This window comes from Trachemys scripta, chromosome 5 (genome assembly GCF_013100865.1).
Source record: "Trachemys scripta elegans isolate TJP31775 chromosome 5, CAS_Tse_1.0, whole genome shotgun sequence".
Classification (NCBI taxonomy): domain Eukaryota; kingdom Metazoa; phylum Chordata; order Testudines; family Emydidae; genus Trachemys; species Trachemys scripta.
In genome coordinates this window covers 56624423-56651672 of record NC_048302.1, presented here as the reverse complement: position 1 = coordinate 56651672, position 27250 = coordinate 56624423, and the positions used below count along the sequence as shown (strand labels likewise).

Here is a 27250-nt window from a genome sequence, read left to right as displayed (position 1 = left end):
ATGTAGTATATGATACTATCAATATGTGTTTATTATTAGATTGGTCATATTCTAAGTACCTGATTAAATCATGAGATGAAAATATGAAGTTAGCCACCTTTTAGTTAGTGACACATTTAATTTGAACCAAATAATAAATTGGCGAAGAAATCATAAATTCATTACTCCATTTAATTCTATATGAGAACTTACTTTGCAAGTTTATTTACATCAACTGAGAGGTACAGAGTGGTACTCTTAAATTTGCAAGCCCTTCTGTCTATATTGCATGAGTTACTCATTTATCTGTCTTGCTAGTAAATACTCTGAATTTTGATTTATGAATTTGCCCTTTTTTATTAAAATGGAAAGTTTCATAATGTCATAGACATTAAAATTAAATTCCAATTGTGTAAGTGTACTGTAGTAATGTTATTTTTAAAGTTACTGAAATGTTCTGTTTTCCCTTGTCTTCCTCTTTTTTTTCTTTTGTTTCTGCTTCTAAGATTCCCTCCCTCCCCCCTGATACTTTCCAGGGTTATTTTAACCAAGTTATTACAAGAACTTTTTAATCAATTTGTGCATTGTTTGCTCACAAACACTATGGATGAAACAGGGCCAGGATTTTACCCTATACTTTTGTTCTTCGTTTTGAAGAATAGTACTAAGAAGAATGTGCTGTGAATAAACTCAGTCTTGACCCTTAAACAGTATTTTAGTGAGAACAAAATAATTCAAAGAGCAGTACACCTTTATGTACTTCTGCTGTGCTGTAAAGATTACTTGTCTCTGCACTGCTAGTTTTGAATTAATTTTAGGTATATGTTTTAAAAGATTATTAGTGTAAATACAACTTGCTGCTTATCTAACAGCTGATGATGTTGTTCACTTTGTGAGAGAAATAGTTCCCCTACTGTAATGTTGCTGCTGGAGGTGTACCAATATCCTTAATGAAATTGACATAGTTTGGAGAAATCATAAAACAGCATTTCAAGAAAAGCGATAGTATTTAAAAAACTACAGTGCATTTGGATCACTTTCAGTATACTTATCAAAGTGCTTAAATATCCCATTAAAAGGCTGGTGAAATATTAATTATAAAGTAAGAAATTCCCTCATTAGTCAGAGCATTTGAATAAAATGTAATTTCAGACCCATGGGCTCTTGCCAATGCTTATTAATATTTTCATTGGAGCCAATGCTTATGATGGTGTTCAATGCTTCTCTTCTTTTCTGCTTCATTGTACACTGACCAAGAGCATTAGAAGTAGCTTATGTCTGCTAGAGAGTAAACATTTATAGCCATAGGAAATGATAGTCAATTAAGTACAGCTTAGAACAAGTATGAAATTATTGACTTTGTTGATCTCTTCTTGTAGTCCTTCCTTTTCAAAGTGCTTAAATGTGTCGTGTAGTTATTTAGTTGCATTAGCGGTTGAGTTTGAGCCTTTTAACATGTTTTTCATCAGTACCTTTGGGAGATGAATAACTAAGATCTTGGTATAACAATGCAGGATGCATAGTGAATATAATTGTTGTAGAGGGTGTATATGCTGTGGTGAAATATTGAATTGATCATGAAAGACGATGACCATTAAGCTTCTCTTTCAACTATTAAAGCTTGCTTTAGGGCGTGTTCAGCTGTGGTTTATGAAATTGTTTAGACTAACGCCTCCTTTGATAATTGTTTCTGATGTGGAGAAAAATGCTGAAAGATACAATGATAAATGCACTTTCTCTTCACTTTTGGCAACTTCCATCTTCACCAATTAAGTTTTAAAGCATTGCAGTGCTATTCAAGAAGAAAGCCATTATTATCATGAAGAAACAGATGGACAATGTCATAAACAGAAAAATAATTCTTTAATTTGCTTTTCCTTCTGTAAAGTTTGTGGAGAACCCTATATACTACATTATCTTTGTTAGACAATGTTAAATATTTACAGCTTGATTTAAGATGAAAAAAGCTTTTGTGTATTAATTCATTATGGTGGGGGGTTTGTTGATAATATTAACAGCACCCAAAAGTGTGCTAGGTGTTTCCTAATAAAGAGGAGTAATACTTAGCTCAAGATGCTTACAAACTATTTTAAAACAATGTAGTGAGGGTAATAAGATACTAGGGAGGCCGAGGGGAAGTAGGACAGGAGCAACATGAGCAGGATTTACATGATAACAATGAAAGCTAGTGCAAACAATGATAGCAAAGTGGAGAAAAAAAAATTCTAATACAGTGAGTAAGTAGAGGATTTAATTGGTAAGATTATAATTAAAATAGCTTGATAATGGATGTAAGGTACCGAGCTATGATAGTAAAAATTCATTGCACTTCATGAGAAATATATGCTAATCCCCACTCATTTCACTGAAGATTGCTTTATCCTTGAGCTCTTCAAAACTGTAGTATGTTAATACAATTTACAAAAGTATGTAAGAGCACCTAAGATCTTGAGGAATCAGAACTATGAGAGTTCAGATTTCCCATGTTTTCCCTTTCTTTGATAGCTTGAATTTTAAAAAATCTTGAATTTTGTCTTGCTTGGGATTGGAGGCACAAAGAAACAATACTGTGCTATTGACTTTGTTGTGTGATCTAATCTTTGTGCTAATGATTGTGAGAAAGAATTTAAAATTATACGTGCCATTTTAATAAATGAAACTGAGAAGGAATGTGACTTTTTCACTTGACTCAAAATCAGAAAAAAAAAAAAAGTCCTATGCTTTGAAATATTCCATTGCTTTCAAGAAACTTTTGTATTTTCATATTTTCTGTCTATCATGGGAGTGCTGATGAGATTAAAAGGACAATGATGACAGTGCTGAAGTGAGTGATGTGATTTTTTTTTTTTTAAGAACATTGTGGATATAAAAATCTAACCAGACCAAACTGCAAAAAATCATGGAAGTTAGATATGGAAAAAAACCATCAGGCCATCCCACTGCCATTGAAGAATTGTTCCTTTATAGGGCATTGTCAAGAAAGGGGCTTAAGTTATTGCAGGGGAGATGAACTCTTTTGAGCTCCATGAATAGGAGCATGAATTAGCAAATGAGTTACTGGGCTGTGGGACTTTCATAGGAAAACAATGCATTGGGAGGTGTGCTATTACACGATAGGGCCCCATTAAACGTAATGTGAATATATAGTGTATGTAACATTCCTGCCACTGCTGCTATTTAGGCTATGTCTACACTACAGTTTACGTTGGCATAATTTATGTCACTTGTGGGGGGGGGGTGAATAAATCACCCCCCTGAGCGACATAAGTTATGCTGACATAAGCACTGGTGTGCACAGCGCTATGTTGGTGGGAGAGCTTCTCCCGCCAACATAGCTTCTGTCAATTGTGGGGGCTGGAGTAGCTAAGCCAATGGGAGAGATCTCTCCAGTCGGCTTAAAGTGGCTACATTAGAGAGCTTACAGCGCCGCAGTAAATTCTCTAGTGTAGCCATGCCTTAGAAAAATGTTAATATGTACAAAAATCTGGAAAGATAGCAGGTCTCCATGATCTAATATTTGATAACATGAAAATATAGGACTGATTTTGGAAGAGAGGGAGTGGTGTTATACCTTTGTGAGAAGATGGCATCAGTGTTGCCAGTATATAACCAATATGTATGTAAAGTAATCCTTTGGACAATAAGGAAAATCATACTATATTTGAAATAATATGGCTTAAAAATGAAACTGAAAGAAATGTAACCAACACATGGACTACATTGCCTAGATTCACTGAAGCAGAGACTAGTACATCAGTGAACTAGAGGAATTAGGAGACCTGTTTGAAATTAGAGTGTGACATCACATGATGTTAAATAGGAAGATAAACTGGAGTGAAAAGAAATATGTAATCTGTTTTTTTCAGGGATCTCGTCGCTTGACTTGATGACATGGCTTTCTCCTCAAATAATTATAGTCGGATAATTCTGCTTAGAATATGTAAGTTGTTTCACCTATATTTATAAAACTAAGTCTTCCGCTTCTTTCTTTTACTTTACAGGAGTGGCAGAACTCAATACAGAAGAATGCAGGCCTAGCATTTATTGAACTTGTCAACGAAGGAAGGTAACTTCTGTGTTTTATGTCACAGCATTTGATGGCTCCCTGATCATAGCTTTCAGCACATTGTGAGGTTTGAGACTTTTGATTTGCAAATACTAGTATTTTTCTCTGGTTTATGATGCAAATCAGTAGTTCAGTTCTCCTTTGAATAATCATTTTGAGTTTTACAAACATAACTTTGCATTCCTTAATACTCTTGATAGTTGTAATATTAAAATATGGCACTTTACAGAATCTTAACAGTTTCTTCCTATAGTTTTTTTTAATAAGGATTCTATCTCATCAGTGTCTTATGGATTTTCTTTCTTCCTCTTTGTGTGGACTCATATCACTGATAATATAATTTTTATTAGCTAATCTTTTGTGTATGGGAGGGTGGGGGAGTTGTAACTGAGAATTGTAATACTAACTTTTGTTTAATTTATTTAGTGCTTATTCCTTTTATAACCCAAGTAGGACAGAAGTGCATAATATAATGTATTACTTTAAATATATATACAAAACCCTCTTAATATTACCGATGATGTTTAATACTCAATCAATATCTATATAATATTGCTGAGATTTATGGAAAATGACAGAGCAGTTGACAGGGGCATGATCTTTGACTTGCAGTGGCACTCATCAGAATTATCAATATTTCCTTCATTAGGAATTGATTGTTAAAGCAGGCCAAAAGCAATATTTACTTTTTGCTAAAAAGCTTTAGCTAGTTAACTGTGGAACAATGTGACAAAGGCAATTTTTATTTAAATAAAAAAGATTCCTGTTACCTGGTAACTAAAGAGAATGAGAATCAGTCATAGTAGAAAATGAACTTTGCAGTAGCAGGGCAGATACTGAGATGTGATGAAACAAACGGAATGAAAAACAGCTGAAAAAATTTTCTTTTAGTATGTCATGTGAAATTTATCAGATGTGTCAAACCTAATACAATAGAAAGTAATCTTTCAACTTCTTAGGAGTAGGGGAAGTGGCTATTTAAGATGTTTCTTTTAAAATTTATAGAGATTCTCAAGAGGTGCAAAAGTAATGACTGTCATAATGAATGAGTTTACTTGGGTTTATGTCAAGAGAAACACCATTCTGAGGTGGATAGGAACACACTACTAGTCTTCATCCCAAGGGCCAAAGAAAAGTAACAAGGGTGTTCAGTTACAGTAGTAAGATCTAGCCTGTAGTTGTTTCTTATTATGCAGCTCTGACCTGCCTTGACCTGATTTATAGAGTGCCTACTATAAATATGGCCCTTGTTTAATGTTTTATTAGTATAGATAACATCTAGATCCTTCATGCCTGTAAGCAACAAGGTAAGGTTCATCTGGGCAGGATGGGTGTCATTAATAAATCAATTACTAAGGCTGTGCACTAAGGAGCATTTACCTAGTAGATAGTCACCTCATCTAAATCAGGTTTTCAGAAGCTCTTCTTGCTGTAAAGGTGTTAATTAGACCATTTTCTTTTTGAAAACTATAAAACCATGTAAATAGATGGACTCTCCCTCCGCTCTACCCTCCCAAGTACATTACCTTAATAATTTATGGCTTAGACTTGGCAAAACAGTTATGTCACACTCAGGGACAAATGATTCTTTGAAGACCAGTAAGTGTGTTTTTGTTTAGCAGAAAATGTCTTATTGTCACTTTGTTCTGTGGCTGACTCAAATGACAGACAACAAGGAGTCTGGTGGCACCTTAAAGACTAAGATTTATTTGGGCATAAGCTTTCGTGGGTAAAAACCTCACTTCTTCAGATGCATAGAGACTGGGAATGCAACTTTCACGGGGAAGGGAAAGAAATTCCTAAAAATGTCCTCTGTATTCTCCTCTAAATGGGTCTTCTCTCTATTCCTACTTAAAGAATCCTTTAAAGTTATTGCTGAATTGGGCCTTCTTAATGCTTTGTGGCTTTTAAATTATTAAAATTATACTATTATAAACCATATGATTGCATTCTAGAACTCCTCTTTCCTCCCACTACCACTTACAGACTAAATCTTCCCTCTCTAGGTAGATTATGTATTTTTCAAACAACCTTACCTTAATAAAATAAAGGTTTAGATTCTGGACCGTGGTTGTTCAGCTAAATAGAGAAATTATGGGACCAATTATGTGACTGCCTAACTCCACAGAAGACCGTTACCTGTGCAGCTGTCCAGGTGTAGCATAATTTGAGTACTGTGTGGTCTCAGAGATATAGCTAAGGACAGAATTTGGCCAAAAGACCTTTATTACTGGTGATGGGGTGTATTTGAAGAAAAGAATCTAGTTAGTATTGATAGTTAATGAAGAAATGGAGGATAACAGGCACACTTATGCCAGTTTTACCTGAAAAAGTTTAGGAAGAAGAAATTACGCACTCATCATACAGTATAACTAAGTCCACACTAGAACAATTTATCCAGTCTACCACTTTTATCCCAGCCTCCAACCCCAAACTGCGGGAATTCTGATATTATGGGACCTACAGCTGATTCATCCCAGTCTTTCTCTTGCAAAATCAAGACTACCGTGTTTATATGTCTCTGCTTACTATATCTTTCCATTTTAAATTGTAGGTTTGTAATATGCAATTTTTGACCTTTACAGTCAATAACTTTGATTTTTATACTAGTAGCTGCTTCGTTAAGTGTGAGTTAGAACCACAATAAACCATCAAGGCATAGACACCAAAAAGTATTGGAGGGGTGTTGAAATTTAAAAATTATAACTTACAATATGTTGGAGGGAGGGATAGAAGAGAATTTGTTTGGAGCTCTGGAGACCATATAGTGAATATTTTAACACTCTCAAAAAACCATGTGCAACACAAATGAGCATTTTACAAACTGTGGCTTTTAGTTCATTGTATTTTGTTTGTCTATGTATAGACTTAAGTTTCATCATATTTATGTAAATTGAAAACATACTAGGTATGCTGAAAGTAAATGAAGAAATAGAAGCTTTTTGCACATGATGGGATATAAATATTTCAAAAAGTTTAAAGTTTTCATAAACCTTTTCAAAAATCATCCTCCTTGATAGTTGGCTTGGGGATGCCAGTAACCTTTTTTTTAAAAAAAAATGTGTATAGGTCAGAGGAGTGAACTTTGGTGGAAGGGATATGCCTTTCATTCACTGGCTTCATGAAAGTGATGTCATAAAACACTTCTTTGAATGTTGGTTGAGAATTCTTAATGTTTTTATGTAAGATGGTTATAGTAATAGCTGCTTTTTAAAAATAAACTAGAACAACATGAAGCTATTTACACCAGACAATAATCATGTAAAGGCTTCTACTCATGTCTTATGTTCTTAAACTTTTTAAAAATCTTCTGACAATCAGGTCTTCCTTACTGGAATGTGAATTTCCCATCTTCTGTCTATTGCGCAAAGTCTTCGTTTGGCTTTCACAAACTACGCTTTCGTCTAGTTTAAATAGTAGCTTATATATCTATATATCTATATCTATATCTATATCTATATATATATATATATATATATCAGACAACAAGATTTGGTTTGAAAGTCACCTATTTTTTAGCTGTTTTCTTTTTAGTTAAATGGAGAAAAATGAGGTTCTATTGTGTTCAAGGTACTGCCTTTAGGAATTCAGTGTCTTGTCTTTTATTGGTGAGGGAACAGTGTGTCTGTAAAGTCTTTTTTCCATTGGAATGGTTCTAAAGACTTTTTTGTAGCAGTAATTAAACTTATATCACAGTATATAACCAGACCTCATTAAAGACATAAATAATACTTCTGACTGTAAAACGTATGCCTCTGCTCAATGAAAAGAGAATAGATATAGATATAGGTATAGGTATAGATATATAATTAATTTTAGGAATATTTGCATTAGCCTCAGAACCCTCATGTTTGCTGAGCCTCTCATGTGGATTGGATCCTTTCTTTGCTATGGTATAGTCTAAGTATTCATAAACCTTTCCCTCTAATACCTCATAGATTCATAGATTATAGGACTGGAAGGGACCTCGAGAGGTCATCGAGTCCAGTCCCCTGCCCGCATGGCAGGACCAAATACTGCCTAGACCATCCCTAATAGACATTTATCTAACCTACTCTTAAATATCTCCAGAGACGGAGATTCCACAACCTCCCTAGGCAATTTATTTCAGTATTTAACCACCCTGACAGTTAGGAACTTTTTCCTGATGTCCAAGCTAGACCTCCCTTGCTGCAGTTTAAACCCATTGTTTCTGGTTCTATCCTTAGAGGCTAAGGTGAACAAGTTTTCTCCCTCCTCCTTATGACACCCTTTTAGATACCTGAAAACTGCTATCATGTCCCCTCTCAGTCTTCTCTTTTCCAAACTAAACAAACCCAGTTCTTTCAGCCTTCCTTCATAGGTCATGTTCTCAAGACCTTTAATCATTCTTGTTGCTCTTCTTTGGACCCTTTCCAATTTCTCCACATCAAAAATGCCTGTCCGCACAGTTGCTCTCCATATCACCTTTAGGTCTTACATTGAATTTGGACTAAAGTTAATAATGTGTTGATCTTAAGTTGGCAATATTCTTCTAAAATCTTTCCATCTCTAACTTTTCTACTTGTGCCTAACTCTCTCTCTCTCTCTATCTTGTTCTGCTGTTTCTCTTTTTTTGCTTTTCCTACGTTGGAAAGTGCCTGAACTTGTACCTGATTATCTTTGCAGTCAGCAGCAATGTGCAGAGCAAGGAAATTCCTAGCTCTGCTTCAGATGGCTGGGCACCTTTCACCCTGGCTACAGAAGAATCTAAGTGCCTAACCTGCTCACTTGTGGCTTGATCCTGTGCTGAACAGTCCGACCTTGATCCAGCAGAGCTCTTATGCATGTGATTAATTTTAAGTTCCTGAGTAGTCCCATTGACTTGAATGGGACTTCTCACCCGCTCAAAGTTAAGCACAGGCTCAAGTGCTTTGCTGTATATAGCTAATATGACACACTGCTGTGTCTGCCTCTGCGACCTCCAGATGCACAGGCAGGAGACACCAGGTACTGGTGAAAGGATACAGTTTTTTCTTTTAGCATCCCACCCATAGATCCCTGGTCATTCCGGCAGTTCAGGAAAAACAGACTAAGAGTCATTAATTATTGAGTTCTTCTTGCAATGTATGACTTTTTGTTGGGCTATGGACTATCCTCAGTGACACACATGTTCACATCTGAATACCAAGAGGAGCTGAAATCAACCCTTGGGGTGGAGGGACGGCTCATTTATTGAACTGTGCTTCAGGCAGCACTTGATGCCTCAGATATGGCAGCCAGGACCCTAGCTGTGGCCATAACAGTGAGGAGATGATCTCAGCTCCAGGTGTCTAGCATCCCTTGAGAGGTCCAAGCAACTATAAAGGACTTACCTTTTCAGGGAAATGAGCTATTCAGTAGTGGCAAGGATAAGGCATTACACTCGTTAAGATTCCAGAGTGATCCTTCGCTTTCTGGAGTTACACATTCCAGCTCTGAGACGGAAACAACCATCATTTGGATATAGACCTCATCTGCAATTTCATCCTGCAGAGCGTTCTTCAGAGTCACAGAGGAAGAGGCTGTGCTTCTACCAAAGATGTTTGTGTACCTCCTCAACAGCCCTGCCAATGGAAAGGGTGCCCAGAAAGCAATGTCCATGGGACCATCGAGCCTGGTTGGACTACCAATTATGAATACAATCCTCTCTATTCAGTTTGGCATCCACGTCTGTATTTTGGAGAAGCTTTGGCTGGACCAGTGGGCCCTTGAGATTGTGAACAAAGGGTTACCTGTCTAGTTACAAACTGTTCCATCACCATCCAATCCCTGCTCGACTCTCTTTAAGGACTCTTCTTGTGAAACAGTTCTAATACAAGAAGTAGATTCCCTCTTGCAACAGTGGAGTAAATGCCTCAGGAGTTCAGTGGGAAAAGTTTCTACTTCCACTACGCTAAATCCCAAAGAAGGAAAGAGGTTGGAGGCCCATCCTGGGTCTTTGACATCCGATGTCTTCATTTTTTGTTCCAAATTCAAGATGGTTAGCTTCTTTCATCCGTTCCTTGGATCCCATGGACTGGTTGACAGCTCTTGACCTGCAAGACACTTGCTTTCACATTGATACTTCCAGCCATCAGAAAATACCTATGATTCCTGGTAGGAACATCACACTACCAAATATGGAGTCCAGACTGGAGCCCTCAGTCTGTTTACCAAGGTTCTTGCTGTAGTGGCAGCTCACCTAAGGACACATGAAATCCACATGTACCCTTACGGTAGGTGACTGGCTAATATGGGGCTCATCCCCTCAGCAAGCCACAAACACGCTATGAAAGACTCTAGACCTCTTTGCCTCCCTGGGCCTCAGAAATCCACAGTGACCCCAAAATAAGCATTGAGTTCACAGGTTGGCAAAGACATACCTCCACAGAGATGCCACACGATGACAGATATATGGAAGTTCCAAGAGCAGTTCATACAGGTGAGGACTTGTCTGAATCTTGGGACACATGGTGGGACATAGTGTTGTCTGCATTGCATCAACAGACAAGGAGGGTTGTAATCATTCCTCCCTTTGTTGGAAACCTTATGCTTGTGGACATGGAATATTTGACATTATATCACCCTGGTGGCTCTCCATCTGCCAGCAAACCAGCTCAGCAGATAACTGAGGGATTAGTGGTCCCTTAAACCTTCTGTCCACACAGTCATCCACAGATGGGACTACCCGAAGACAGACCTCTTTGATGTGCCACAATCTTGGCTAGTCAACCCCTAATAGAGGGTACATGTTACTCTCGCAAATTATGAGTTACTTAAAGGACTGACTCATGTCTTTTAACCAGTCAGAGAACTCCTTTTCTTCTTGGGACATCAATGTACTGTTGTCTGACTTAACCAAGGACTCAAAGGGGGAACCTATTATCTGCTCATTCCAGCACCTCTCCACGAAGGCAGTCTTCCTGTAGGCCATTACATCAGCCAGGACTAGGAAGATCCAGGGTCTAATGGCAGATCCTCCTTACTCTCTTTCACAAGGATGAAGTCCCCCTGAAGCCTCATCCAAAATTGTTGCCAATGTTGTATGAGACTTTCAAAGAAATCAGTTGAGTCATCTGCTGATCTTTTTCTTCAATCCTCATTCTTCACCAGCCAAAGCAAAACTTAATATGCTGGATGTGGTTAGAGCATTGTCCTTTTAGAGATAACTAGATTATTCAGAGCCTCACACTATTTGCTGTGTGGTGGAATGGATGAGGGGTCAACAGATTGTCAAGTTGCAACCCTACAAATTTCAGTCATGGGACATTGTTCAAAGAGGTGGTGGAGGCTGCTTGGGCTTTGGTTGAATGAGGCCTGATGTTCCAGGAGATTTTTCTTTGCTAAAACATACCAGGTATGTACACAGTCCAAAACCCACTGGATAATCTCTCCTTGATGCTTTTCCCATCAGTTTCTTTTTCATCTGCCCTTTTATATTAATATTTGTTTTTAGTTTGTCTTCTTTCTAAAATGAAAGAAAAGCAGACAGTGTGCTCATCCTGCACAGGCATTGTTGGTGTGCATGCAGAGCATAAAATGCTTCATCCCTGCTGATGGGCAGTCTCCTCAGTGGCAGTTGAATAAAGTCTGACAATGTGCAAGTCAAGCATTTAGCTTGGACATCAACCCCCAGAGGTCTGGGGCTGCTTCAGGCCAGTTGAATAAGTTTGACAGAGTGTATGAACACAACATTGGCTTTGAGACTTTGCTGCAGTCTCATCCAGCTAGTTGGTCTGACGCCGTTGACCAAACAAAAGGAGATCCCTTCCTGATGTCCAACCAGTTGGAAGTGTCCATGAGATCCTTCCTCTGTCCATGGACCAACCCTCCAGGAGCAAGATTGACAAACAGTGTGTTAAAAAAATAATTCCCACCCCAAACCCACTACCTTTTCACCTCTTTCTCCCGAAAAAGAACCCAGTTCACCCTGCTATCATGTCTTCATCTGGCACAGATGTCATCGCATTTGTGTCTGTGTCTAGATGGTGGACTATGGTACAATATACAAGCATCTTATCCTTCACACTTTGTATAACAAGGACACTGGTAACCCTGCACAAAAGTTGTGAGGCTCTTCAAACCCTGTTATACTCCTTAACTGCATTAATGTTCTTTCCAGAGAACAGCAACAGGATGATGTCTTTCATCAGGCTATGTCTGAGTCTTTTATAGGGCTAGTTCTTTTTGGGGCTTTTTCCCCTTGTGACATTATGAACACTTAAGGCATAGTATCTTGGAATATTCAAAATGCTTTAATGCAAAAGGGAGGAGGATCTTCTGAATTCCAGGGGCTGCTGTTGAAAAGCATAAGGCTTTTGACTAGACAACTCTACTTCAATGAATTGGAAAAGATTCCTTATTTCGGCAGCTCAAAAAGAAGCTCCTCTCTTGCTTTTAATGTAGCTGTCTATTACATTTGGAAGAGTTAAAACTACGTGTTTTATTGGGCTGCATAGGGCTGCCATTTCAGTTTCCACTCTCCAATGCACAGCACAGTAGTCTTCCCTCATCCTGCAGCACACTAGTTTATAGAAGAGTTGCTACGTATAGCATTAAAACTGCTTGGGATAATTGTTTTACTATAGCTGTGGCAAAGGATACTGACTTCTCCACTGCAGTGGATTTGGCTGTGCCATAGGTACCACGGAGGGATACATTGATTTGAGCTACCTTGAAGGTATTCTTCCCAGGAATCTCCTTTGCCATAGGATTGCAATCTTGTTCTCATAAAATTCGTAGGACCTCTTGTCTATTATTTTGTTACTGTACCTTTGTGAAGAGAGCATTCCTCAAAGCCATAACTACAGTACAGAGAGTCAGTGAGAGACAGGCCATACAGCTAATTTTCCAGAAGAAGTATTAAGAACATAAGAATGGCCGTACTGGGCCAGACCAAATGTCCATCCAGCCAAGTATCCTGTCTACCGACAGTGGCCAATGCCAGGTGCCCCAGAGGGAGTGAACCTAACAGGTAATGATCAAGTGATCTCTCTCCTGCCATCCATCACCACCCTTTAACAAACAGAGGCTAGGGACACCATTCCTTACCTATCCTGGCTAGTAGCCATTAATGGACTTAACCTCCATGAATTTATCCAGTTCTCTTTTAAATCCTGTTATAGTTCTAGCCTTCACAACATCCTCAGGCAAGGAGTTCCACAAGTTGACTGTGTGCTGTGTGAAGAACAACTTCCTTTTATTTGTTTTAAACCTGCTGCCCATTAATTTCATTTGGTGGCCCCTAGTTCTTATATTATGGGAACAAATAAATAACTTTTCCTTATTCACTTTTTCCCCACCACCCCCTTAGTCTCCTCTTTTCCAAGCTGAAAAGTCCTAGCCTCTTCAATCTCTCCTCATATGGGACCCATTCCAAACCCCTAATCATTTTAGTTGCCCTTCTCTGAACCTTTTCTAATACCAGTATATCTTTTTTGAGATGAGGCGACCACATCGTACGCAGTATTCAAGATGTGGGTGTACCATGGATTTATATAAGGGCAATAAGATATTCTCTGTCTTATTCTCTATCCCCTTTTTAATGATCCTAACATCCTGTTTGCATTTTTGACTCCACTGCACACTGCGTGGACGTCTTCAGAGAACTATCCACGATGACTCCAAGATCATTTTCCTGATTAGTTATAGCTAAATTAGCCCCCATCATATAGTATGTATAGTTGGGGTTATTTTTTCCAATGTGCATTACTTTACATTTATCCACATCAAATTTCATTTGCCATTTTGTTGCCCAATCACTTAGTTTTGTGAGATCTTTTTGAAGTTCTTCACAGTCTGCTTTGGTCTTAACTATCTTTAGTAGTTTAGTATCATCTGCAAACTTTGCCACTTCACTTTTTACCCCGTTCTCCAGATCATTTATGAATAAGTTGAATAGGATTGGTCCTAGGACTGACCCTTGGGGAACACCACTAGTTACCCCCTCTCCGTTCTGAAAATGTACCATTTATTCCTACCTGTTGTTCCCTGTCTTTTAACCAGTTCTCAATTCATGAAAGGATCTTCCCTCTTATCCCATGACAACTTAATTTACATAAGAGCCTTTGGTGAGGGACCTTGTCAGAGGCTTTCTGGATATCTAAGTACACTATGTCCACTGGATCCCCCTTGTCCACATGTTTGTTGACCCCTTCAAAGAACTGTAATAGATTAGTAAGACATGATTTCCCTTTACAGAAACCATGTTGACTTTTGCCCAACAATTTATGTTCTTCTATGTGTCTGACAATTTTATTCTTTGATTGTTTCAACTAATTTGCCCAATACAGACGTCAGACTTACCGGTCTGTAATTGCCAGGATCACCTCTAGAGCCCTTTTTAAATATTGGTGTTACATTAGCTATCTTCCAGTCATTGGGTACAGAAGCTGATTTAAAGGACAGGTTACAAACCATAGTTGTTAGTTCTGCAATTTCACATTTGAGTTCTTTCAGAAATCTTGGGTGAATGCCATCTGGTCCCAGTGAGTTGTTACTGTTAAGTTTATCGATTAATTCCAAAATCTCCTCTAGTGACACCTCAATCTGTGACAATTCCTCAGATTTGTCACCTACAAAAGCCGGCTCAGGTTTGGAAATCTCCCGAACCTCCTCAGCCATGAAGACTGAAGCGAAGAATTCATTTAGTTTCTCTGCAGTGACTTTATTGTCTTTAAATGCTCCTTTTCTGTCTCGATCGTCCAGGGGCCCCACTGGTTGTTCAGCAGGCTTCCTGCTTCTGATGTACTTTAAAAACATTTTGTTATTACCTTTTGAGTTTTTGGCTAGCTGTTCTTCAAACTCCTTTTTGGCTTTTCTTATTACCTTTTTACACTTAATTTGGCAGTGTTTATGCTCCTTTCTATTTACCTCACTAGGATTTGACTTCCACTTTTTAAAAGATGCCTTTTTATCTCCCACTGCTTCTTTTACGTGGTTGTTAAGCCATGGTGGCTCTTTTTTAGTTCTTTTACTGTGTTTTTTTAATTTGGGGTATACATTTAAGTTGGGCCTCTATTCCATAAAGAAAATGTGGTTTTGTCTATGTCCTCATCCTATTTTCAGTCTAAAGTCCTCTCTGTTTTCTGTCTTTCAGGCCACTAGCCTACCTCTTTCCCCAAGCATTTCTTACAACTTTTTTTATACCAGGTCAGATGTTCAGCCACTTGGGATTATTGAAGTGTACTCAACTAAATCAAAAGCAGCATCCATATGATGCCTTAGTGCTGTCTTAGCCATATAATTGTGCAAAGCTACTACTTGACTCTCTATAGGCACTTTTTAAGCAGTTTTGTCCATCACTGAGGTAAGAGTCAGGATGAAATTGCTGTCACTTCTAATACTTTTTTGACTCTGCATCCGGAATTGATGTTTGTCTTGTTCACCTAGAACTTCTTAGCCTACTTCCTGGGAGTTGTATGGTTTACTGAGCCCCTGGTAGTGGGAACATATAGAGATAACTCAAATATGAGAAGTTGCATACCAGTAACTCTTGTCCTTTGAGAGTGTTGCCTCTGCCTATTCACATTCCCTACCTATTTTCTTCATTTATTCAGTCTTAGGTCAAGAATTCCTGAAATAGAGAAGGAATTGAGGGGCATTTCCTTTTACACTCTCTGGGAATCCTCTGTGAGCGGAGAGGGAGGGGGCCCCAAAGGACACTGCATACCAGAAGATTCTCGAGGCTTGTGGGACAGATGCAAATCGGAATATGCAGAGGCAATATTTTTGAACATCGTATTGATGGAAGATAATAGTTTAGGTGTAGTAGGTAAAACTGTGAATCTGGCAGCCTAAAAATATTCCTTCAAATATTTTTAATGTCCATCTCCGTGTGATACTCATGACCAGTATCAATACTTACTGAAATGGGAAAGAGCAAAGAGTTTGTCCCATGTATGCCAATGGTATAAATTTTAAAAACCTGTAAGGCTAGTTCCCTGACTGAAGAATAGTTCAAAGGAAAAATTTACAAAATGGATATTTGAAAAACATTAGCGATGTATTTAACCCTTCTCTGACCCCACAAAAATTCTATAAAATCTTTGCTTTCATATCCCTAGGACAATATTTAATATGCTTAAAGTTCATGTTGATAAGCACTTATTCTAAACTCTGATTTTCTGTTGTTTTTTTACTTTTATGTAAAAGTAAAAACTTACGTTGAAATGTTTCCATTATGGTCTCAGTCCAGAAGTTTTTTAATTCTAAATTTCTTAATCTGTTCAGCCATTTGAGTTAGTGATGAATGAATATTTTTCAGATTGTAAAACGGCTTAGAGTCTAAAATTATTTTTTTAAAGGTCAATATAAAAATAACATTTAAAGTAAATTGTTTGAAATCTTCTGTTAGAAGTGCTATCATACTGGAGAGGTAATTCTAATCCAGCTGCATCCATCAGAGTGGAGTCTGGCTTGACCTCAGTTAGTTCAGCATGTAATACTAGAGAGAGATCCAAACCACAAATCACTATACAATCTTGAGATTCCTTAAGACCAGCTGCTAACAAAGGAAAGAAAATAATGTACTTAGTGAGAAGTGAAGAAGCAGAGGAGAAAAGATGGATGAACTACTGGCTAAGAATAGATTTCAGAAAATGATATTCCACTGATGCAGGCCAAAAAGGTGTTACAGTGAAGAAAATAAATGTGTATCACTCCTGAGGCCTGGCAATACTTCCTTTCAGCCATTATTATAAGAAACTGCTTTAAAGCCATTAATGTTAAGACTTTAAGTCTGACAAACACTGACATGCTGTTAATGAAAACTGGATGACCAGATTCTGTAATGAAAAACATGGGGGTCCTCCTGGGCAAGGTTGGGAGAATGGATATAGAAAGAAGGGTACTGGAACGACGGGAAAAGGGTGTGCTTTCTCCTACCCACCCCCTTCCTGCCATTCTCCTACTGTGGAAATCAGGACACATTATAGAGAAGAGTGGTAGAAGACTATATTTGCTTATCAATGTCCCCTCTACTGTTTTCTTCCCATCCCAGCTCCTTTACTACTTTTTTTCTGCCCTGTTTTTAATTTAACATTTTCTTCAAGTCCTTCCTTTATTTCCAGTTCTTTTCTCTTTCTACTGTTTTCATTATTTTTCATCTCTTAGCCTCTATTTTCTTCATTTTTCCTTTACTTCTTTTCCCATCTCTCCCCATTTCAGTTATCACTCTTTCACTCACTTTTTTGTTCTTTACCTCATTCTTTCTCCCTCTTTTTCTTTCTTTCTTGCCCTCATCCTTTATTGCATACAATCATTCATTCATTTCCTTACTTTTCTCTTGCCCTGTGGAATTGTGCCTGTAGAAGCTGAAGGATGGTGGGGGGTGGGGAGGAGACATGCGTGTAAAGGAGGAAGGAGAGGGTAACTCAAGTTTTTGAGTAATGCAAGTGCAAAAAAGCCTCAAAATATTGTTTAGTATACAACAGCTGAGAATATCTATAATAATGTTGCCTTTTGCTTTGAGTGGCATGTAATTCTGGATTACTGCCAGCCCCATTTCTCACCAGATTAACTAGGCTTCACCTGCCCAGAACATTTCAGTATAATCAGACTTCTTAAGATCAAGCAGCACATTTTCCTGAGATTCCAGTTTTAAATCTCCAGTGTACTCCAGTAACAAAGGTTATTTGACTTGAATGGGGAGACTTGGATATGACAAACACTAGGACCTCAAGCTGATTTTGAATATTATAAAAATATATATACCATGAAAATGTTTTTGTGCTTTATACAGCTTTATCCAATATACCAAATAACTTCAGAATGTAATGTTCTTGTTTGAAAATGAAGTGTGAGTCTACTCTGAAAAATGACTAAAAATTCTGTTCTGTTTGTGCTTCAGTGACTTCTGGAGCAAACTTGCAAAAATAACACTGCGACCAGCAGCTTGATCATAAATGTACAAATGTCTTTCCAACAGCAAATCCTACAGACTTCCATCTTCGATCTAAAAGTCCAGATGAATTATTTCTGGCTATTGCATGACCAATAATAAAGATTTGGGGGGTTGGGGGCAAATTCTGTCACCAGTTAGTAGTTATACTTTTTGTAACACCATTGTCAAAATAGGGTGTATGTTCCTTCTAAAGCATGAACAGAACTATTTATGCATTTTCAATAGCAGGGCAAAATTATGTGCTTACTTTTACCCCTCTGTAACCTCATTGCCTTGGAATTGGAATTGTGTTAATTTTTTGAAGTATTAAAAGGGATAAAATGTGGATTACATAGCTATGGGTGTAATGACTCTGCAGTGCTATTGGGATTAAAAAGCAGTAAAAACTTAATTTTTGTCATTAATATAAGCAGAAGAATTCACACAGTGGCAGATCTGTTGAATAAAAAGCTATTTTTACAGTCATTATTGGAGTAAAATTGATATTCAAAACAAGAGAAGGCAAGAGAAATTGAAATATAGGTCTGACCTTCCCAGCTGGGATATATGTGTGGGGAATCACTACTATACCCAAGCTGGGAAAGTGAAACCATGCTCCAAACAGCTGCACATTTTCAATTTTTTTTCTCAGGGTTTTTTCTATTTAACATGGCAACAGTGATTTTGAACAATTCAAAGCAACCCAGACAGTCTCATTGCCACTTAGGGTCTTGTCTCCAGGACTTCACCATCTTTAGAGTTCTTCTTCCAGGGTTTCTCAGCCCTCTTCATCTGAGACTTTGCCCCAACTGTATCCTGGTGCCTGGTGTCTTTCTCTCAGATCATCCACTTGACAGGTGCAGAGAACCCCTTCCCAGGTCTTTGCCTGCTCCAAGGTTTCTCTCGTCATCTCCACTGGCTCAAGGGCATTAACCAATGCACTGGAGTGTTAAAATAGGCAAAGAAGATTGTTTTTTTTGTTTTTTTTTTCTTCAGCTGAGCATACAGATGAGATGAGGCAGAAGCAGAGATATGAGGAAAAGCTTTCCCAATTTCTGGTGTTGCAGAGAGAGCTCCTCAACAACAGGAGAACAATTAGGAAGACACAGAAGAGGCAGCCAGTGTCAGATGACCAGGGATACATCAACTTTTTTTAAAGAATATATCAGCTTCTCTTCCTTGGCTGTTGAAAGACCAAGATGTTTCTCCTTCTTCTTTCTTCTCCTATTCATTCTGATGGTGGTAAGGCAGGGGAAAGTATCTTTAGCTGCAAAAGAATAAATGGACACAAATCGGACATCAGGAATGGTAACATACATAAGCCAGTAAGTGAACACTTCAATCTCCCTGGTCATTCTATTACAGATTTAAAAGTCACTATCATTGAACAAAAAAACTTCAGAAACAGACTTCAAAGAGAAACAGCAGAACTAAAATTCATTTGCAAATTCAACACCATTAATCTGGGCTTGAATAGGGACTGGGAGTGGCTGGCTCACTACAGAAGCAGCTTTTCCTCTCCTGGAATTGACACCTCCTCATCTATTATTGGGAGTGGACTACATCCACCCTGATTGAATTGGCCCTGTCAACACTGGTTCTCCACTTGTGAAGTAACTCCCTGCTCTCCATGTGTCAGTATATGTATGCCTGCATCTGTAACTTTCACTCTATGCATCCGAAGAAGTGAGGTTTTTATTCACGAAAGCTTATGCCCAAATAAATCTGTTAGTCTTTAAGGTGCCACATTGTTGTTTTAGTTGCTCCAGTCTGTTTGATCAGTGCCCCACCCCTATAGCCTTATATGTATTGAAGAGTATGAGGACCATTGCTTTGCTCACTTAAAATGTGATCAAGCCATATGCATAGAAATACGTATGCGAGTTCTGAATATTCTGAAGGGGATAGAGAGTTAGAATTTAGATAGAATGTGAACTTGAATAAGTTATTTTCTCTCTCACAAAGGCACCATTTGTCTTACAAGTGTGATATTCCATTGATGTTTTTTTATATTGTAAACAAAGTCACAAAATGTATTTATCATAGTGTACTGTATTTTTGACAGAATTCACCTATATTCTCTGCTGGTTCATATGGTGCATGCTTGAAAGAATTTATAGTAATGTGCATCTTCTGCCCCATTGTACATCATTGTATAGCCGATTTTAACTTGATAAATTCCTCTTAACTAATTTAAAAATAGGATCTGTATGAATGTTTTTCGTAGCAATATATGAACTCCCTGGACAACTGGGCTGTAATTCGACCATGAGCTTTGCTGCCATTCATAAACTGCTGAAGCTGTGCTCTTAAAGTTTATGAAGGCCTCAGAAATGCTAGATTGAATTACAGCTTTATTTGCTATATAAACTACAACGGCTAGATGTCGTAGCATTTAGTTCATGAGTCTGAGGATGTTTTGTAATCCTTAAAATATTACTTATCATTTAATGTAAAACTTCCATTTTATAGACATTCTTTATAGATAGGGCCCTACCAAATTCACGGTCCATTTTGAACAATTCCACGGTCATAGGAGTTTAAAAATAATAAATTTCATGATTTCAGTTATTTAAATCTTTATTTTCATGGTTTTGTAATTGTAGGGGTTGTACCCCAAAAAGGAACGGGGGGGTTGCAAGGTTACTGTAAGGGGGTTGCAGTACTGCTACCCTTACTTCTGTGCTGTTGGTGGGGGTGATACTCTCTTCAGAGCTGGGCGGCCAGATAGTGGTGGCTGCTGGACAGGATCCCAGCTCTGAAGGCAGAAGTAAGGATGGCATGGTATGGTATGGCCACCCTTATTTCTGCACTGCTGCCTGCAGAGCTGGGCCCTCAGTCAGAGGGCTGGGCTCTCTGGTCGCCCAGCTCTCAAGGCAGCAGTGGAGAAGTAAGGGTGCTATGGTATGGTATTGCCACCCTTCTGCTCTGCTGCTGGCGGGGCGCTGCCTTCAGAGCTGGCTGCCCAGTCAACAGCTGCTGCTCTCTGGCCGCCCAACTCTGAAGGCAACGCAGAAGTAAGGGTGGCAATACCATGACCCCCACCCCAAAATAACCTTGCAACCTCTTTTGGGGTCAGGACCCCCAGTTTGAGAGATACTGGTTCCCCCATTAAATCTGGTCTTCTGTGTGCTTTTACCCTATACTATACAGATTTCATGGTCCATAACGCGTTTTTCATGGCCGTGTATTTGGTAGGGCCCTATTTATAGACGAGGGAAGAACAGTGCATTTCAAATTACTTTATCTTTTCATGTATTAATTACTTTGGGTATGTATATGTAAATGGACGTATTTGGATGTTTTCTTACATTGTACATATATATATATTTTAAACCAAACAAACTGGCACCTTGTATTGTGAATGGAGTGTTTTCCAGTACTGTATGTCGTTAACTTTCTGAAACATGTTTTTAGTAGGCAGCTAGAAAACTGCAGATGAGTTGTTTACAAAATAATTTTGTTAAATGTTTTGTTAAAATAAGATTGGTACTTTGGAACAAAGCTCAAACATTTTGTATATAAATAGCCTCTTCAGATATTAGTTTTTGTAATTCATAATCGCTGGTTAATCTTTTTAAATATTTTATGCCCACAGATTGCTGAGCCAAACGATGAAGGATCATTTAGTGAGAGTGGCAAATGAAGCAGAATTTATCCTGAGTAGACAGAGAGCAGAGGATATTCACAGACACGCTGAATTTGAGGTAAGAAGTAAAAAACCTTGTGTGCCAGCAAATGCTAAGGCAGTTCAGTCCTCCAAGATGTTTGGGAGGTATTACGTGTCCTCAACTCCCACTGGCTTCAGTGGAAGTATCGAATGCTCAGAAACCTGCAGGAGTGCTCAGCATCTTGCAGAATCTACAAATAATATTGTTTTTTGGGAGGAGGAAGGTGGGCAAAAAGGGAGTCTCTAGCATACCAATCCTTTAGTCACTTACATCAAGTAAATAATACTGTAGTGTTTTTTGTTAATGAAGCTTTGTAGCATCAAAGCTATTTTAATGAAGGGTCATAAATCAAGATAAAATTCACATTTAAAAAATTCCTTACTTGTGTTAACTTATATCAGCAAATTATATGGTTTGCTTATTTAACTCATCTGGGACAGTTTTTAAACAATTTAACTTTTTCGTGTGTCTCAATACAGTTTTGTTGCATTATATTCGTAGAATTATAACAAAAAATGCAAATCTTATTTGTAACACCTGTTTAACCATATCTGCAGTTTTGGAGCTCCACTACTTAAAAAAAACCACACACAAAATAACTGTTAATTATGCCATTGTTTAAAAAATAAATAAATAAACCAAACAAACCCCAAACTAGTGATATCTCATATATAGTTTCAGTTCTACTTAAAAGGAACTTAGCTTTTCTTCTGGCATACCATATTGCTTGTGGTTTTGTTGTTAAAATGAAACATAAGTGTATGAAGGTATGCTTGTGTTTAATGTATTTCTAAGCTGTTTCTCTCTTAAATCTTTATTTGAACAAAATACTCCCAAAGATTAAAGCATATTTATTTTAGACCGTGCTTACATCTAAAGGTCATCTGTCTTGGCCCTAGGATTCAAGCTGTGCATTGTTTAGTAACGTATCTGCACTTCATCTAGACCTAGATACCTCCTCCTGCAAACAAAGATGATGTAAGATATCTATAGGACCCTTCTGTGGTGGTGAAATAGTAGGCATGTTTCATTTATTACATCAAGGCAATCCAGGGTTTGGTGACAGTCCTGTGGATATGAAAACTGCATCTTTTTAGTTCAGTGACTGATAATCATTGGAGTGGGACATGCTTGACATTTTATGCTCTGGATTTATGCAGAAGCTCCATGCATGACATGGTGTCATTGATTAGAAGAACAGCTCACTTTTTTCTACAGCTGCAAACTGTAAGAAAAGAGTGAGGGTGTGGGGGAAGCTATGTGAAAAGCATTGGGCCTTGTCATGCAAATATGGGATATGAATGAATACACTTATTCAATGGCAACATCACCATTAACATTATTTCTGTCACAAAACACCTTTTTTATGGTGTCTGTCAGGAATGTATGCTGAGCAAGAACTTTATTTTTAGTATAGCTTTGTGTATTGCTTATGTCTGATCTCTCTAGGACAGCAGTTGGCTGACACTTTGTTGATGTTGCTTTAAATCTGTGCTATCTCAGTATGACGGCTTGAGGGGTTTAACTCATATCATCTTGAACTTAACGAGGAATTACATTAAAGCAGTCTTGTTTTGTTTATCCGGGTTAATTTTGTTGCTGTGCATCTGCTGCTGAAAGATGTGTTAGAAAAATCTAACTCTATAGGATCATTTCTGTATATGCATAAAAATAATACAGCTATTAGAACTTTTGGGATTCCATAACACTTAAATGCCAAATTTAACATCAAACATAAATGAATTCTGTGGCACACTTCAATCAGCTTTGCAGGCTTTCTATGGAAGGGTAATTACTAGCCACACACAAATGCACTCCTCTTAGAACACCCATCAAAGTTCAGAAATCCCAGAATGGCTTGTCATATTTGTGTCATGGGTTGATCTTTAGACTTTTTATTTGTGTAGTACACTGTGCTGTTGCTTTAACAGACTAGGAAAATGAGCAGATATGTGTAATAAAAACTCCAAGAAATGGAAAGACTAAGGAATGTTGTGGCAAAGTAGGTTAGTCCAACAGTATTTCCCTTGAAGAAAGACTCAAGCCTGGTTTTAATCACAAGTGAAATTGTTTGGCGAGATTCCACTATAGTCACTTATCACAAAACTGCCACAGAATTTGGTGTGACTGGCAGTCTTTGTTCAGAAAGTCTTAGCACTGGAATAGGGCAAGTGTTTCTGGTCAGGACTGAGATGTAGCGGCAGACCTAAATGGGGAAGAATGCCCAATGTATCATAATGAGGGAGAGGAATTCACAAAATGTTGACAACTTTGAAAGGATTTGCTGTCAATTTTTTATTCATTTAGATTGATAAACAATAGAAGGAACATTCCTATTTTTGTTCTTAGTGCTTCTGATCACGCTTTGAAACAACTTACAATAACCTTTAGTCGTCAATAGGACACCACAAAAACAGCTTTTAAGGCTTTCTGCTATGTTCCTCCACTACTCATTCTTAAATCTTTGCCTTCCCAAAGCCAGGAAAAAGAGATGGGCATTGAAATGTGCTCTGAAGGTCATCAGATTTGGGCTTTCCCGTGGAATTATTTTCAGAAATAGGTTTCATTTTAAAAAATGAAGACTTACAGTTTCAATGGAAGCCAAAATATCACTCCCACCATTTAAAACTTTGTGATCTGATTCCTGGAGGGTTTGGTGTCTTGAGGACGGAAAGAGAGGGATTGTGAGAGGGGATTGATAATTAAGTAATGTATATAGTATTAGATAGTCACTGGAGGCAACAGTGAGAAGATGCCAGGCAAGGAGCAGAAGCAGAGGGGAAAGCACAGACACCAGGGTAAGAGAGGAGATATTGTTCTGCTGCATGAGTCCAATAATGGCAGAAATAATTAAGCAATCAATTTGAAAACACGTAGAAGATAATAAGTTGAACAGTCAGCATGGATATGTCAAGAACAAACTGTGTCAAACCAGCATGATAGCTTTATTTGACAGGGTAACAAACCTTGTGGATGTGGGGAAGCGGTAGATGTGGTGTATTTTGACTTTAGTAAGGCTTTTGATACTGTCTTGCATGATCTTCTCATAAACAAAGTAGGGAAATACAACCTAAATGGAGCTCCTATAAGGTGGGTGTACAACTGGTTGGAAAACTGTTTCCAGAGAGTAGTGATCAGTGGTTCACAGTCAAGCTGCAAGGGCATATCAAGTGGGATCCTGTAGGGATCAGTTCTGGGTCTTGTTCTGTTCAATATCTTCATCAATGATTTAGATAATGGCATAGAGAGTACACGTATAAAGTTTGCGGACGATACCAAGCTGGGAGGGGTTGCAAGTACTTTGGAGGATAGGATTAAAATTCAAAATGATCTGGACAAACTGGAGAAATGGTCTGAAGTAAACAGGATGAAATTCAACGATAAATGCAAAGAACTCCATGTAGGAAGGAACAATCAGCTGCACACATACAAAATGAGAAACGATTGCCTAGGAAGGAGTACTGCAGAAAGAGATCTGGGGGTCATAGTGGATCACAAGCTAAATGAGTCAACGTGTAACACTGTTGCAAAAAAGCAAACATCATTCTGGGATGTATTAGCAGGAGTGTTGTAAGCAAGACATGAGAAGTACTGTAAATACTAGATCATAAGCCAGTTCGTTTATAAGCCAACCTTCCCTCACCCCCTCCAAGATGGATAAGTAAAAATGGAACATTTTTATGACCCATTCATAAGCCGACCCTATAATTCAGGGGTCAGCAAACTTTGGTTCCCGGGCCATCAGGATAAGCCGCTGGTGGGCCAAGATGGTTTGTTTACCTCGAGCGTCTGCAGGCAGGGAGGTAAACCTAAGTAAACAAAGTGTCCTGCCGCACCAGCTGCTTATCCTGACGGGCCGGGACAGCAACTGGTGGGGAAATGTTTTGGGGGGAGAGAAGCTGAGTGTCAGGGGAGTAACCCCTGTGACCATTCCCTACATGACCCCACCCCTAGCCTGGGATCCCCCCACTCTCTCCCCTTTCCACCTTATCTGGGGGGAGGGCCAAGGGAGGATGTCTCTGGTCTGGCTGGAGCTGCTCCGGCGGGCGGGCGGCATGGCCACAACCTGCTCTGGGGGTTGGGGCTGTGCGGCACGGCTGCAGCCTGCCAGCCCCGGAGCTGCCGCTGCTTCGGAGGCTGGGGGGGAGAGCAGCGTGGCCAGAAGAGGAGAGACTGGCCCCGCCTCTTCCCTTCTGGCTCTGCTGGCTGTGCTGCCTCTCCTTGCTCCCTCTGTTGGGAGGAGGGGCTGTGTCCCACCTCTCCCTCTTTATATCCATTCATAAGCCAACCCCCTTCGCTGGTGCTTCCCTTTCTTACTAAAAAAAATTTGGCTTATGAACGAGTATATACGATAATTCTTCCGTTCTACTCCGTGCTGATTAGGCCTCAACTAGAGTATTGTATCCAGTTCTGGGCACCACATTTCAGGAAAGATGTGGACATACTGGAGAAAGTCAAAAGAAGATCAACAAAAATGATTAAACGTCTAGTGTGAGGGAAGATTAAAAACATTGGGTTTGTTTAGTCTGGAGAAGAGAAGTTTGAGAGGGGACATAAGTTTTCAAGTACATAAAAGGTTGTTACAAGGAGGATTGAGAAAAATTGTTGTTAACCTCTGAAGATAGGACAAGAAGCAATGGGCTTAAATTGCAGCAAGGGTGGTCTAGGTTCGACCTTAGGAAGTTTTTTCTAACTGTCAGGGTGGTTAAGCACTGGAATAAATTGCCTAGAGAGGTTGTGGAATCTCCATCATTGAAGATTTTTAGGAGCAGGTTAGACAAACACCTATCAGGGATGGTCTAGATAATTAGTTCTGCTGTGAGATGAGGGGACTGGACTAGATGACCTCTCAAGGTCCCTTCCAGTCCTACCAGTCTATTATTCTATGATTCAGAGGTGGAGTGTAATGGAGCATGCATCATCTCTATAGATGTCAAGTTCCAGATGTGTAGAGGGATTGGGATCCTAGTATGTGGTCCTTTCTCCATTACAAGCACAGAAAGACATTTTTTTGCCTATGAAGCAGAAAGTGAACATTGCAGAAAGAAGTGGGGACAGAGGTTATGGAATGAGGCATGTGAACAATTTTGCCCTCAGGATCAGGAGAAGCTAAAGAATCCAACAGTCATTCCTCTCTTTTTGGTGACTGGGATCATTTCCTCTTGGCCATATAAGAATCTGCTCTGGCCTCTCTTAGGTCTGGGTCTGCTTCTAAACAAATGGGAGTTGTGAAGAAGACATAGGGAGAAGGAAGACACTGGAAATGAGGGGGAGTGGGGTGGGATAAGGCTTTCTTTGGCTGTAGGAAGTCAACAGAGACCAGCCCATTTTCCTATGCTCTGTCTGGGTCCTTCTACTTCACCAACTATGTTCTATTGTGCTCTGAGAAGAAGATACATCTATGGCTACGTAGATCTGCATGGGGGTATACAGACTCAGACATGACCAGTGAGGTGAAATTATCATTATCATCATCCTCATTTTGCAAATGAAAGTGGGGCTGGGGCTTGAAGTAGTAATAAAACACCGAATACATGGTTCTTTGAGTGATTGCTCATGTGCATTTCACAATAGATGTGCGTGCTCACCACGTGCACTGGCACCAGAATTTTCTCGCCTAGCAGTATCCGTAGGGGAGCACCCATAGCGACCCCTGGAGTGGCGCCTCCATGG

The 27250-nt window shown here is 38.9% G+C and overlaps 1 protein-coding gene across 1 annotated transcript in view; it reads left to right on the top strand.

The window, feature by feature from the left end:
* LRBA (LPS responsive beige-like anchor protein) overlaps nt 1-27250 on the top strand; it is a 567906-nt gene that overhangs the window by 173620 nt on the left and 367036 nt on the right. Inside the window, exons 35-36 of the mRNA XM_034771513.1 lie at nt 3981-4045; nt 21505-21613. Coding sequence (XP_034627404.1) covers nt 3981-4045; nt 21505-21613 — 174 coding nt within the window. The remainder of the gene's footprint in view (nt 1-3980; nt 4046-21504; nt 21614-27250) is intronic.